The sequence below is a fragment of the Triturus cristatus genome, chromosome 10, assembly GCF_964204655.1.
Source record: "Triturus cristatus chromosome 10, aTriCri1.1, whole genome shotgun sequence".
Taxonomy (NCBI): Eukaryota; Metazoa; Chordata; class Amphibia; order Caudata; family Salamandridae; genus Triturus; species Triturus cristatus.
The window spans coordinates 933,632,850-933,647,404 of record NC_140593.1 but is presented as its reverse complement, the minus strand read 5'-3'; the positions used below and the strand labels follow the sequence as shown (position 1 = coordinate 933,647,404).

At 42.8% G+C, this 14,555-nt stretch overlaps 1 protein-coding gene across 1 annotated transcript in view; it reads left to right on the top strand.

Moving 5' to 3' along the window:
* The window catches only part of WNT9A (Wnt family member 9A), a 209,544-nt gene that overhangs the window by 168,995 nt on the left and 25,994 nt on the right, over window positions 1-14,555 (top strand). Inside the window, exon 3 of the mRNA XM_085628761.1 lies at window positions 12,123-12,385. Coding sequence (XP_085484887.1) covers window positions 12,123-12,385 — 263 coding nt within the window. The remainder of the gene's footprint in view (window positions 1-12,122; window positions 12,386-14,555) is intronic.

Here is a 14,555-nt window from a genome sequence, read left to right as displayed (position 1 = left end):
TGTTATAAAAACAATGGGTGGTAGCATAGGGAAGCTAATCCCACCTATGGACCATTAGACATTAAGTAGTACAAAGCATTGTGTAACAGAGACACAAGCAAGGTGGCAGAAAGGTGGCTGGTGGTTTCACCTACCTTTGTCTGCCTTTCTCAGGTGTCCACTGGCCTGTGGCATGCATACAAATAGGAGGCACACTGCCTCCACCAACCTCCACCTTCTCTGTCAGGCGCTGGTCTTCGCAGACTGATGCTGACTAAGGAAAAATATGGTGTCAATTTGGCATAGGATCTCCACGCATGAGAGAGCAGAGAGCACAACTTTGAGTAGGGAGTGGGATGGAAGGCTTGCCGGGTGATGGGACTGGGTGGCAGGAGACCAAGTATTTTTTAAATATTGGGGTGGGAAAAGGATGGGGCGGCCATGTTCTGTACGGCTTCCCCGTTATTCCTCTGTTCGTAAATAGCTATCGATAGCAGGAGCAGGTGATTAAGGGGCCATTCATATCATTGTAATTAGGTAAAAGTGAATGGGGATTTTGTTTCACCTTGGGGTTCTGAGAGGCATCTCAGACGACTTAAAAATTGCTCGTCTTTTTGATGTCACTCAAAAACCCTTGGTGAAAAACATTCTCTTTATTCACTGCCACCCATTTATAATTCTATATAATGGATCTTTTGCCTCTTTGATGTACCATAGATTATGGTTCTGGATTTCTCATCATGAATTGTTGACTTTTGCCTCTCTTACTGTAAATGTAATTTCGCTCATGATTGTGTGAGTCAAGAATGGTCTGGGGCATGGCTTGCATTCTCGCCTTCAATGCTATAAATTGCCAATTGATTTATTATGGGGCACATATTAGCTGGGAGCAGTGCACTAGTTAACCGGCTTTGGTCTTGGATGCTCATTCATCGGATCTTATGCAGATGTTGTCATTAGTATTAATTTCACTGTAATTGTTCCCATCATGAAAAGTATTGTCACAATAGTCCCAATATATACCAATATTTTGTAAGGTTTTATCAATTTTCAATATTTAATTTTTGACAAATTGTTTGAAAATAAATGTGGTCATAGCTTTTCCATCCTTTGTGCAATGCCCCTGCTTTATACACACTATTTCAGGACAGAAGCTTTCTTTTGTCAATGGAAACATTGGTGTCATAGATATACAAACAGCTGAATGTAGACACATTGAACAACACAACTTACCCATCAAGGGACTATTCTGATGACCCAAATACATTCCTGCTTTGGTGACACCTGACCTCCCTACTTTCACATCCTTAAAGTCAAATATTATCAGAGTGCATATCACTTCTCCATGGTTGCCCCCACGTGATTGGAAGTTTGAAAAAATATGCCCAGAAAAAGTGAAGAAGACAACAAGTTGGTCAGCATCTGGAAAACAGCCACTTTGAGAATCATAACTTGCAGGAAAGAGAGGATATGTACATTTAATGAGATCTGTTGATATAGCTGTAACTTGTGAACAGGATGAATTAATGGGGGATGAGAAGAATTCAAATTACTCCAGTGGAGCTGTGTGAAGTTGACAACTTATATGCTATATTATGTTGCAAAGCTTGTGACATTTGCACAACCTTATCCATGGCAAAGTGTAGGAAATTGGGTTACTGGTTGAGGGGGTGAACCTCTACTCAAGCAGCAGCCACAACTCTTGTCAGGGTGAAGTCACAAGCAAACCCCAAATTAACCTGTGCTTCACTCTCTGGTAGCTTAGCACAAAGCAGTACAGCTTAAATTAGAGGCAATGTGTAAAGTATTTATACAGCACTTCAAACAATAATAACGTGAAAAAACAACACTGGAAGAATCCCTCACCAAAGTAGAAAGATAGAGTACATTTTGATAAATAAATCAAGACTGAAACAACAAGAATCCAATCAGTAGCTCTAGAGATATGCAAGTTCAAAGATGTCATTGAAAATAGCGCAAAAAAGCACAAAGCGCCAAATGTGGTTAGCTGGTCGCGCCAGACCGGGACAAAGTCACAAGTTCAGGCCGACCACAATGGAGCGTGGGCCAGATGAAGAGACCCAATTAGGCCTCCTGAACAAGAGTACCTTAAATCCTGCTTGCAGAGCTATGCAAAGTATTTTTGTTGTGTTGCACTTGCCAGCATCAACAAACTGTCAACGTGGAGCTTGCGATGTGAGATCCTGTATCAAGATGCATCGTGCATCAAAGTCAGTGACCATGCTTGCAATGAGAGGTCCTGCATCGCTGTCGAGGAAGCCGCTAGGGCTTGCGAAGAATAACACAGCGATGCGTCGGCACTGAGTTCGGTGTGTGTTGCGCTGGGCCAATGCTGGTGAAGCTGATGGGTCCTGCGATGACTTGCGTCGATGTGCCATGCTGCATCAAGTGGGACTGGTTGTCAGTGTCAAGTTGGGTCGTGCTGGGTTGGCTGGCTGAGCCAGCAAGGTGATGGCGCTCCTGTGTTGGAGCTTCAAAGAGCTGTCGAGCGTCACTCTGTATCAAGCCTGCGGAGCTGTCGAGGTGATGTGCAGTCCTGTTTCAAAGATGCGGAGTGCATAAAAGCCTGTTGTGTCCCTGTGGCTTGAGAACAGGAGGTCATCAACTGACCCTTGGAGATCTTGGAGTCAAGGGAAACGCAGACAGTCTGGTTTCAACAGGGCACCTCACAGAAGAAACGTTCTGGTGCAGCAACAGCAGTCCTGGGGCAGTAGAAAAGTATTTGGAAAGCAAGCAGGTCAGCAGGGCAGTCTTCACAGCTGGGCAGTCCTTCTTCTTGGCTGAGTCAAGTCAGAAGTGTTCTGAAGAATTGGTTCCAACATTTATACCTGGTGCCCACTTTGAAGTAGAGGAAGCTGCTAGAGGTTTCCAACCCCCCTGTGGTTTCAGGCATCCCAGTCCTCCCTGCCTTGGACAAGACACTGGTTTTGTCTGGGGTCACAAAAGAACAGTGTCAACCCCTTTGTGAGAGTGCTCAGGCAGACCCTTTGTGCTATGCAGGTGACGTACGTGACAGCTCCTACCCCTCATGGCTTGTCCTTCTAACAACAAGTATCCCTTTGACTCACTGTTTGAGAGTAATACACAAAGACCAGCTGCCAACCTCAGCTAGTCATGGGACCCAGGAACAGGCTACAGACACCAAGTGGTTGGGTCAGTAAAATGCAAACTTTCTAAAAGTGGAATTTTCAAAATTGTGACTAAAAATCCAACTTTACCATTAAAGTGAGCTTTTAATTGCAATTCTTATATCACCAAACTCAATCTGAATCTCCAAGATTTAGGTGTTTTTCACTAACAGAACATTTAAAACCAAAAAGTACATGTCTTGCTTTCTAAATATACTCCACCGTGCCTTTTGGGCTGTTAACGGCCTACCCTAAAGGTGACCTATATGGATTTATAAGGAATGTTTATGCCTGACAAAAGGTTTATTTTGCCAGGTTAAAATGGCAGTTTAAAACTGCACACACAGGCTGCAATGGCAGGCCGGAGACACGTTTAAAGAGCTACTTAAGTGGGTGGCACAATGAGTGCTGCAGGCTCACTAGTTGCATTTAATATACAGGCCCTGGGTACATGTAGCTCCACTTTACTAGGGACTTACAAGTACGTTAAATGTGTCAATTGGGTGTAAGCCAATTCTACCTTGTTTAAAGGAGGGCGCCCAAGTTGTGTATCCCTGTTTAGCAGTGCTAAAGTGCACAGAGTCCTAAATGCCAACAAAAATGGTTCCGGAAAAGAGGAGGGTGAAGCCAAAATGTTTAGGGATGACCCTGCAGAAAGGGCGAAGTCCAACACAAAGTTTCTTACAATTCAAGCTTTGACAAGAAAATTCTACTCTCAGAAGAATTTTTTGTATGGTTTTGTTTCTCTTAATAAACCCGATTTTAGTGAGGATTTTACCAGTTTTTAAATGTTGTAAATTGTATAAAGTTCTTTAAAAAGAAAAACATCAGGGATCTAATTATGAGTTTGGGTGTTATTTACCGCACCCAATAAATAACGATACCACGGGATATGTTTCTTATCAGGTGTGTTAAATAACACCTATTGCGAGTTTTTGGGGAGTAACATACGGATACGGTGTTTAACAAAAACAATTTGCATGGTACAATAAATACCATAAGATTTTCACCCATTACATTTAATGACAGTTGAGGTATTTAATGCATCCAGTAATTATCGGATGAATTTATTTCAGCCAAACTCCTAGTTCGGACAGATGTATTAACAGGAGTTTATGCATGGGTCAGAATTAATGAACAACTCGCAATCAGGCCCAAATGTGAAAATAACGTCTTTCAATTTGTACAATTTTAGCTTTTTACCTTTAATGGTTATATGGCACTAATCAAAGTTAGGCATTTTCATATCTACCGTGCTCAATATCCCTGCTTGGTTGGTTACAACCATTGTCTGTTTCATATCAAAGGTTTTCTTTAATTTATGTCCTATCTCAAAGGCAAGTAAACCCTTTTTAGACAGCAATGTAAAAGCTACAAGAGACCACAACTGGTTTATTGAGGAATACCTTTGAGGGTCTGCCATGATGTAAGTAAATCCCAAACAGGCTCCTTTCCAATTCCGAACACACCTGTGCAAAGCTTAGTATTTATGTAACAAATGAAAGCAAATACCCAAAAATGTGTGCTAAACGCTTTTGCCTCATGTCACTGGTGCATAAGAAGAGATCTTTTACCCTGGGACCTTTGTACAAACTAAAGGTGGGCGGGGGGTTGCAGGCCAACATCCATATCCAAAGGTCTCGAGGAGGGAGAACCTGCTCTACGGTTTCATCCTATACACACCCCTAAAGGGCATGTATTAACAAATATTCTCACATCAGCAGAATCATTATCACCCTCACTGGGAAAGGCATTGAGAAATTACTATTGGATTCTGATGACAAGAAAGTGCTCAAGATCCCCCAAGAGATCTTACTCATTCACATCACTGAGAATTATTATACCAATAAGGATTTGAATGACAATAATCTGATAGAAATTAAAACAACAACGACCACTTTGAGCTGGATTTTACAGTATTCCTTTAATTGCCTCCAACATAACTGCATGTCAGTCTTGAAGCATGCTCAATGGCTGATCCAGTCCTAACTAAATTGCATGTCATCTTCCACCCACTGGACAACAGCATAACATTTGTGAAGCAACTAATTGAATCTTCTAGCTTTCCATTTGATCTCCTTGGTAATAACATCTTCCTTTGAGATTTCAATTTACTTGGGAAGTTCTAAAGGAACTGACGATGTCACAGCTCTCTTTAGTCCTCATTAATAACAACAGCACACACATAGGCACTATTTCCACTCCCTCTAAAGGCTTCATGGTAAGCTTTCCTATTGCTTCTGAAGGAAAACTGGAAACCGAGGCACTGAGACTCTTGATTTGGCAGATCCCTTCCTTTTGCCTTTCTGTTTCCTTTTCCACCAAAGTCATGAACGCAGGCCAACAAATGGCACTCAAACAATGGGTCAGAGACCTTGATAAAATTGATACTGTCACCCATTCAGATAATATAAAATTATCTCTTAGTGTCATCCCAATAGACCTAGAAGGCTACAGAGCCAATACTGAAACCTTGAGAAGAATTATAGGCACAACAATCTCAAACAACTGTAAAGAATAAACCTTTTTAAACACCTGAATAAAGAATGAACGCCACTTAGAGGTACATAGCACTTATGATGCAAAAATCTTCCCCTGTTATTCCTTCAATTCTAGCAAATAAAAGGAAGGCAAGAAAGACATACAAAAAACTAATTTTTGAAGCTAAATCTCCCTTAATCGAAATGGAGATAGGCCAAGTAATTAATTAACTCTAAAAAACCATTTGAGTTACTGAAGAATTGCACACAAACTTGGTTAGAAGGAAACACTCACTTCTCCCTAGAATAATGTGAGGCAGTGTCCACTTTACTTGAGAATAATGTTATAAGTTTAAACTCGCCTTGATGCTGTGAGGCCATCCAGACACCTAAGGGCATTTGACCAGCTTTGAAACAGGTGGCCAAATAGTATTACTTAACCCCATCACCAAAACCAAAGCATCCTCTAGTTCCTGGAACTGATACAATGAGAAAAGCTCTTCTGGTGTACCCTTATGGATTACCACCTCCTTGTCACTAGGCTCAGTTGTGGACACCCCAAAAATAGCACATATATGTATACCTATTAAAAATCCAGGCATAGCTCCTGATGATCTTAACAATTCTTGTTGGGTATTCAACCTACCGACCTTTGGATAATGCTTAAAATGCTGCATGGGGGTCAACTTCAAGCTTCACCTAGATGAAAATGATCCCCTTACCAAGCTGCATTCTGGCTTCTGATCAGACTGCAGCAGGGAAAGAACATTTCTAAAAATAGTTGATGATTCACTTTATGTTATACATATGGATCCTGCCTCCTTCTCCTCCTGGATCTGTTAGCAGTGTTTGACATAGTAGATCACTTCTCAATACTAAAAATCTTCATGTACAGACTTGGGCAGAGCTGGTCTGTCCTCAGATGGTTTTCATCACACCTTATGAATCTGTGCCAACACAATAAACTCCTCAGCAATGCTCCGACAAGGCATTCCACTCAGTCCCATTGTCTCTCCCACTCTATTCACTTTTTATATAGGGGCTACTTGCCACCTCCCTCAAACACTGAGATATCACATTCTACTGATGATACTTGTCCCTATTTGGAAATGTTCAACCCCAAAAGATATTAAAAATGTTTCCCAAGCTCTAACGTATATCCAATCCTAGATGACCACACACCACCCACTCAAACTCAAAACACTTAAAACAGAGTTCTGTCTAATTTCTTCCCAAATTGCAAAGGCTCAGTAAAACCTGGTTCAACTCATACATCACGCTGCACTGTTAGCCCACCACTGTGGAATGCTCCTATTCACTAGAATTTTTCTCGGACAAGAACTTTAACCTGCAGGCTCACATCATCTCTTTGGATAACCAGCCATGGCTAGAGCTCAGGCGTCTGCAAGGTATCACATTCCTTATCTCATTGATTGATTTTAAACTTGCGTTTCACACTTTTTTCAAGTCAGCGCTTTACTATGATAACTCACTGCTTGCAGGAATTCCTAAACTGTACCTAGCGTCCCTCAGAGTAGAGTAATAAATAATTGCTAGAATGGCCATTGAAGCAAGAAAGTTTTACATTATCTCAACAGTTCTGATCACATTGAGTTGACTCCCAATTAAGGCAAAAAGTATATATGAGCTACATGTATTACACAGAAGCATTTTACTATAACTGCACAAGCGGTCATGCCCAGACACTAGCCATTATTGGCTCCCACTTCTTAAATTCCAGTAAACAAACAGTCAAAGACTAAAACAGTTGGTTTCTGTGAGTGCCCCCAGTGCTTGGAATTATATCCCTGCAGCCATCCGGACATTATCCCCTTAAGATACATTTCAAAAAGAAACAAAATACATGTCACTTCAACATCACCTCTCATCATAAGTGCCTGTGCCAGTAATTATTGTTTTAGAATTTGAAAGCTTGAATTCTATGATTAATGATGATATGTACCCACACTATTTTTCACTGTTCCTATATTGTGTTTAGGATGCCATCCAATTTACACAGCTGGGTCTAGTGGCTCAGTTGACTAATGCATCCACTCAAAGATTCTTTGTTTTACCTCATGGTCATTAATACCCCTGTGTGTGCATTCCCTCATTCATCACTTTGAGGTCAATAAAATGAGTTCCATTGATTTGTATAACAATAAACCTTTGTTTTGAAGCCTACAGGAGTGAAAATGTGTTTTGCAAATGCATGCTACACTATTCTTTATTGCTTCCCTCGGTTCGGTATTGGTTATGATGCGCATTTTCTTATGGTTGTAAATCACGATCTTGAATGACCAAATGTCAACCAGCAACAATATTAAGTGCAGAATATCAACTTCCACTATACCATCAAGGTAATTTTGTATAAGTAATTGTAGATTTACTCTTCTTAGCTTCACATCTACATACCTTGACAATGTTCATATCGTAAAGATATATATACATGTTGAATTAAGAATAGTAAATCTTTACTTACCTATATAAATTTATCTTGACAGTATAGCGATAGGAGATATTTTGCACTTGATAGTGCAGTAGTTCAATATTAAAAAGGCGATATTCTGGTAGAACACCAGTTTTTTAATAGTGTATCTATACTCAGGCCCTCCTTCTCAGTGTGCTGTTTTTCTGGATCCCTGCTCTCACATATGGGCATTGCAGGGTGTTCCAGATCATGAGTTCTGTGGTATTTGCTGCATCCACTGCAATTTTCCTAAGGTGATTTTTGCCACGTCAGGCCTGGCAAAATGTGTGAGGGGCAAATAGCTGGTAAATGATGCCACATAGAAAGCACCAAAATCTGCATTTTATTTCCTATATGGATGGGGGAAACTCATTATAACAGTTATTTATTGGACCTGAAGAATACTGATTCCCGGGGTGTCGCTTTTTAAATCAGTGCTGATTAATAAATCATCCAACTCATAGTGATGGCTTCAGCATAGTTGCCACACAGGTGAAACGTATCCTGATTTTATCTTGGAATATTATCTTGGAATATTTGGCCTTAAAATATGTAATTTTGCTCTTGTAATCTTTGGCAATGCGAAAAATACCCAGTCACGCTATGGGACTAGCCCACGCTACAAAAAGCTGCTAATTAATAAGAAGTCCAGGGAACAACCTTTTCTTTGTTTAAAGAATGTGGATGTGTAGTGAGTTTTAAGTCTGGACTTCTCAGGGGTTGGAAACGAACATGTACTTTAATTTACAAATCTCAATTTACCTCAAGTGTCAGGTATCGGGAGTTACCAACCCCATCATAATTACAAGATCCTCCGGCACACCAGGGAGCTAAGGCATTTCACTACAACAATAAAATAACTGGGTGGAACGATCTGAGTGAAATGAAGAATAATCAGGGGAAATGGCTGCGGTATTGCCAAATCCCCAGGAAATAACGATTTCCTCAGGGAACCCAATGGCGTAACGATAATTGAGGGGGCCCCCCTGCAAGGTACGTAGAGGGACCCCCGCCGGACTCTATTAGGACCTCTCCAGTTGAAGTGCTGTGCTGAGGGGGCCCCTGGAGCTTGGGGGCCCCCGCACTGCGGGTCTGCGGAGGCCTGTGTTACGCCCGTGAGGGAACCTCATTGTTCCACTCGAGGTGAGGGTGTTTTTTTGCCCGATGGGTGTTACCAATGCACCCAGTACTGGTAATTCTGAAGGGAGTGTATCAGGCCATTTTGTGCCGGATTCCGCATGGACCCTTTAATGAGCTACGTTTGCAATACCCAAAGGTTCTGAGTAATACTCACGTATTCCACACCCTTCAGTGGCGATCCTGCGTATGTTTCCTGATAAGCCAGCTCATATGTTATGTTATGTTTTTTGTTTTTGTATAGCGCACGGATGCCGCAGCCAAGAGGCGTCCCGGCGCTTTTGGAGACAAAGAGACATAACACCACTGAGATAAGCCAAAAAAGACAAAGACTAAGCTGTAGAGAATAAAAATGTTTTTATAGCTTTCCTAAAAGGGAGCAAATCTGGGATAGAGCGAAAGGAGGCAGGCAAGGAGTTCCAAAGGGTGGCTGCCAACACCGAAAAAGAACGTCCACCTAATCTCGCTTTTTTAAAACGCGGAACGATGGCTAAATTAGACCCTGCAGATCGAAGGGTTCTAGAAGGAACATAGTGCTGAATGATCTGAGTAGGAATAGGAGGGGAGGCCAGCTTGAGAATTTTAAAAGTTAAGCAGAGAGCTTTAAACTTAATTCTCTGACCTACTGGTAGCCAATGAAGATCTTGGATGGTACGACGAACCGAGACAAACTTAGGAAGGCCAACCAGCATCCTGGCCGCTGCATTTTGAACCCTCTGGAGGCGAGCTAGTTCTGCCTGATTAACGCCTAAAAAAAGAGAGCTGGCATAGTCTAGCCTAGTGAGAACCAGAGCTTGAACTATGATCTGTCTGGTATCCGTATCAAAAAATTTGAAAATGGGCCGGAGGCACTGCAGGGCACCAAAACAGATACCAGCTACGCGTTTGGTGTGGGGAATGAAAGAAAGTTTGTCATCGAGCCACACGCCAAGGTTTCTAACTTCGGCTACAGGAATGGGAACAGGCCCTAACTCCGAGGGCCACCAATGATCTCCCCACAGCCCAGTTTCCCTGCCAAAGATGATAACCTCGGTTTTGGTGGCGTTAAGTTGAAGTCTGTTTGTCGCCATCCAGCCAGCCACTGCCTTAAGGGCTAGCTGAAAAGTAGAGGCATCCATATTGGAATCACCATTAAGTGCCACCGCCAGCTGCGTGTCATCGGCGTATGACACCATGGTGAGACCAAAACTGTGGGCTACCTCCGCTAATGGCTGAACATACAAATTAAAAAGGGTAGGGCTAAGAGCTGATCCCTGCGGAACACCCTGAAGAATGGGGCGAGGAGCAGAGACATAAGGCGGTGAAGATACCTTGAAGGTTCGGTCCGTAAGAAAGGAGCGGAACCATTCAAGTGCCATCTCTCCTACTCCCGCCTCCCCAAGACGCTGTAAAACGATATGATGGGAGACCGTGTCAAAGGCGGCACTAAGATCCAGTAGGATCAGTGCCGCCGTCTGACCCTGGTCTAACAATTTCCTTATATGCTCCACCACCACCAAGAGAGCAGTCTCGGTACTGTGGCCCGCTCGGAATCCGTTCTGGGATTTATCCAGTATGTTAGCGTCCTGCAGGTGAGAAGATAAAATATGGTTAGCGTGAGCTTCCGCTAATTTGGCCATCCAGGGGAGAAGGGAGATGGGTCGGTAGTGCTCTGGTTTTGTGGGGTCAAGGGAAGGTTTTTTAAGGATAGGTATAACAGTGGCCTGCTTCCAAGCAATGGGGACAGTGCTGGTGCTAAAAGAGAGATCAATAAGGCTATGCATGACCGGATAGCAGCATTCGGTAAGTGCCCGAAATTGAATTGGTCTCATAGGATCATTCGGTGACCCGGATTTAACTTTAATCGTCAGAGCTTTAAACTCCTCTTGCGTGGGGCTAGGGATGACCTGTAGCCGTTCGGAGGTCAATGGTGCTCTGATGTTCTCACTAGTAGAGAACTGGGAGAACGACCTATAGATTGCGGCCACCTTTTCGACAAAGAACGAAGCCAAATCCTCACAATGAGCCATGGAAGCTATAGAGGTAGTAGCTGTCTTTCTGCTAGTGAGGTCCTTACACACCCTGAAGATAACCTTAGTCGGGTTCGAACTATTCTTTATCTCCAGTGAGTAAAAGGCCGCCCTGGCTGTGCATATGGCCCGGTGATACATTCTGGTGCAGGTCCTATAGGCTGATTTAAGGTCAGCATCATAGGTTCTGCGCCATGCGCGTTCCGCTTTTTTACAAGAAGACTTCAACACCTTAAGGGAATCGTTGTACCAAGGGCTGGAAGGACTTGATCTAGTCTTACTCCACCTCATAGGTATAAGGATGTCTAATGAGTGGTCTAACCACTTACAAAAGCTGTCATAGCCACGAGAGACTTCCTTAGGAGGTTGAGGATGGTGCTTCATCAAAAGATGATGAAAGTGGTCTAGATTCAGATTTCTCCAGGGACGTGATATCCCAACAAGAACCTGATTGTCAGCGTATGGAGTATAATATGCAGGCTCCCACTCTTTCAGTCTCAAGCCAGGGGTGGATATTACCTGCTTGTACAGGATAGTTTTCCAAATGTATCCTGGGAAAGTATTCACCTGTGTTTACAACTCCCCAAATGGCAATTTTTCTTAGCTCTGCATGCAACTACATTGGACAGCAACACGTCAGAAGGGAAAAGCCTGGAAAGGTAAAGTGGTAATATGTACATGCTACAGTAACAATGAAGTGATTTGTTCTCTTCAACCTATACCATCCCAGCTTTCATCGCCTTTTAGAGTACGTCCGTAACCTCCTCAATAGATGAGCACTCTTCAAAAGTTTGAACCTTCTGAGCTATTTTTTGAAAATTCTGAGCGTCACCCATGCAAACACCACCATTTTACATGTGTTTGAATACTTATGTTTTTTATTTTTGTTGCCTTGTAGGTTTTAAGGAAACTGCCTTCCTTTACGCCATCTCCTCAGCCGGGCTAACCCACGCCGTTGCCAAAGCCTGCAGTGCGGGGCGAATGGAGCGCTGCACCTGTGACGAGGCTCCTGACCTGGAAAACCGAGAGGCCTGGCAATGGGGTGGTTGCGGGGACAACCTGAAATACAGCAACAAGTTTGTTAAAGACTTCCTCAGCAAAAAGTCCAGCAAAGATCTCCGGGCGCGAGTTGACCTGCACAACACCAATGTGGGAATTAAGGTGAGACCTTGTGGCAAAGTAAATGAATGACGAAGTTATGGCACCTGTGTTCTAATCCTAACATTCTCACTTGATTGAATTGTGTGATCTTCGCAAAATCATATCTGTCTACTCATTTCAGTTATACGGAGGCTACTGGGGTGTTGTGACTATGTGACTGCTGCATTTTATGCATAATTATTGATTTGCCTCAATTGGCTTCTAATGCACTGATGCATAATTTACAGATTTCAATAAAAAAAAATCCTAGTATAAACTAATGAATTGTTACTTACAAAAAATGGTGCATGCGGTGCCACACAGTCGTAGAGACTTTGCAAAGAATAACTATTGGCCAGCTACTGTTTCCATGTGTCAAAGTAGTACTAAGGTATAACTTTTATCCTTGTAGTATTAATATGTGTTAAAATTACAAAATAGTGAAATAATGATGCCACAGAATCTTTCACACTGTGCGACATTGTTAGGTTTTTCTTGCCACATAATTTAGTCAACATTTTGGTTTTGATTACATTTTGTCCTCCATTGCCGCATAATGTGAGTGGTCTTTTTGCTTGTATAGGGCACATAAAAACAGCCAACCCGTCACCATAAAAATACCAGAATATGTCCTTTCCCTACAAAGTGCGCATTTTTTGCCTGAACAGTTGGTCGCACGCCGTGGGATCATGCCACACGCTCATCAAAAACATTTAGGTAGTAGAAAGTTGTAAATCATACACTGGAATGACTGACGGTGTTGAAAGGTCCACCATGAGATTGTGTAGTTGGTTAGGCAAAATTGGGACTTCAGTGCTTTTCTTTATGCATTTAAAGACGCTTGGCAAAGTGCTCCTATTCATGTCAGCAAGTTTACCCCCGCGATGTCAGGTAAGGTGGTCTCTCCCAGGGCTGTCGCTTCTCTACTACAGCTATTTTCCATGACTGTGTTGTGCTCTGCTGGAGAGGAAAAAAAAAAAAATAACACTACTGATAACAATGTGCGGTCCTGTATGGGACCCTGTTGCGTTTTTTTTTTTATGTTGGGGTGAAATTAAGCGTCGCCCTGTATTTTTAGAAGGGCATTAGCACAGCTACTGGGAGACGCCAGTAGCCGTGCAGTAGCCGCCATGTTGATGGCTTGAACTGACTGCTCGCGGGCCGTGAAATCATCGCCCGGCCAGTCGCTGCCAGTTATTTCTCGCTAAGTACTTCAGCAGTGACCTCGGAGGCTAATGAAAGGGCGAGCTTGTCTGGTGTGAGGGTGAGGCAATTGAAACTAAGGCCTCTCCAGACTCTTCTGATTGAAAAGCGCGGGCACTGAATAGACCACGTTATTAAAAAAAAAAAAAAAAAAAAAAAAGAACAACTTCCCATACCAGGCTCTCTTCCATTCAACTGACGGAACAAAATCAAGCCCTGAAGCTGGCACTACGGTGCAGGTTCCTTCAAGTTATGATTGAATGCTAGCAGCGTATTCCTTCGCTCCCCTGCCTCGCCTGCAACCCTCTTGTAACCTATTAATGAAAAGTCGGAATATTAATGCGCTCAATTAGTTCCACTCGGCTAGAGTAAGTGATGTTTTAATTAAATTCGTACATGTTTCTCAACAAAGTATCATTAAACATGACTTTCCGACCAGGCTGCAGGAGCGTTGCTAAGATTCTTAATCCCCTGAAGGACTGACCCTTGCTGAGGTATGTCTGGTCAAGCATGTCTTACAAATGTTAGGGGCACCGCAGAAGGGGATGCGGTTACCTAGGAAGAAATGGCTTTCTGCCCCCCTCCCCTCACCACCGTTTTCATTTATTTTATTTTTCTTCCTCCCTGTGTTCACTCTAGCGACGTCGAGCGTCCTTCCACTGGCTGTGTTTTTTTGCAGCTTTCCTGAGAAAGTTCGCACGCAATCTTTTGAGACCGACTTGTTAACCTTATATCCCAATGTGATGATTTTCACGTGGAGTGTGAAGTCTGGATTATAAGAGTCAATCTGCCACTGACAATGGCTCTGAGGCTCATAGTGCAGGAAGGCAGATAGAACTTCAATTGACCTTTGCCTAGCTGGTGCCCTGAGGCATAATTGTTTTGCACTTGGATGGTACTGAGGGCAGTATGCTCCTGTAAAATGGGCAACATATAACTTCCAGTTAAGAACACAATGGCTCTTATTACGAGAGACATATAATTCCAG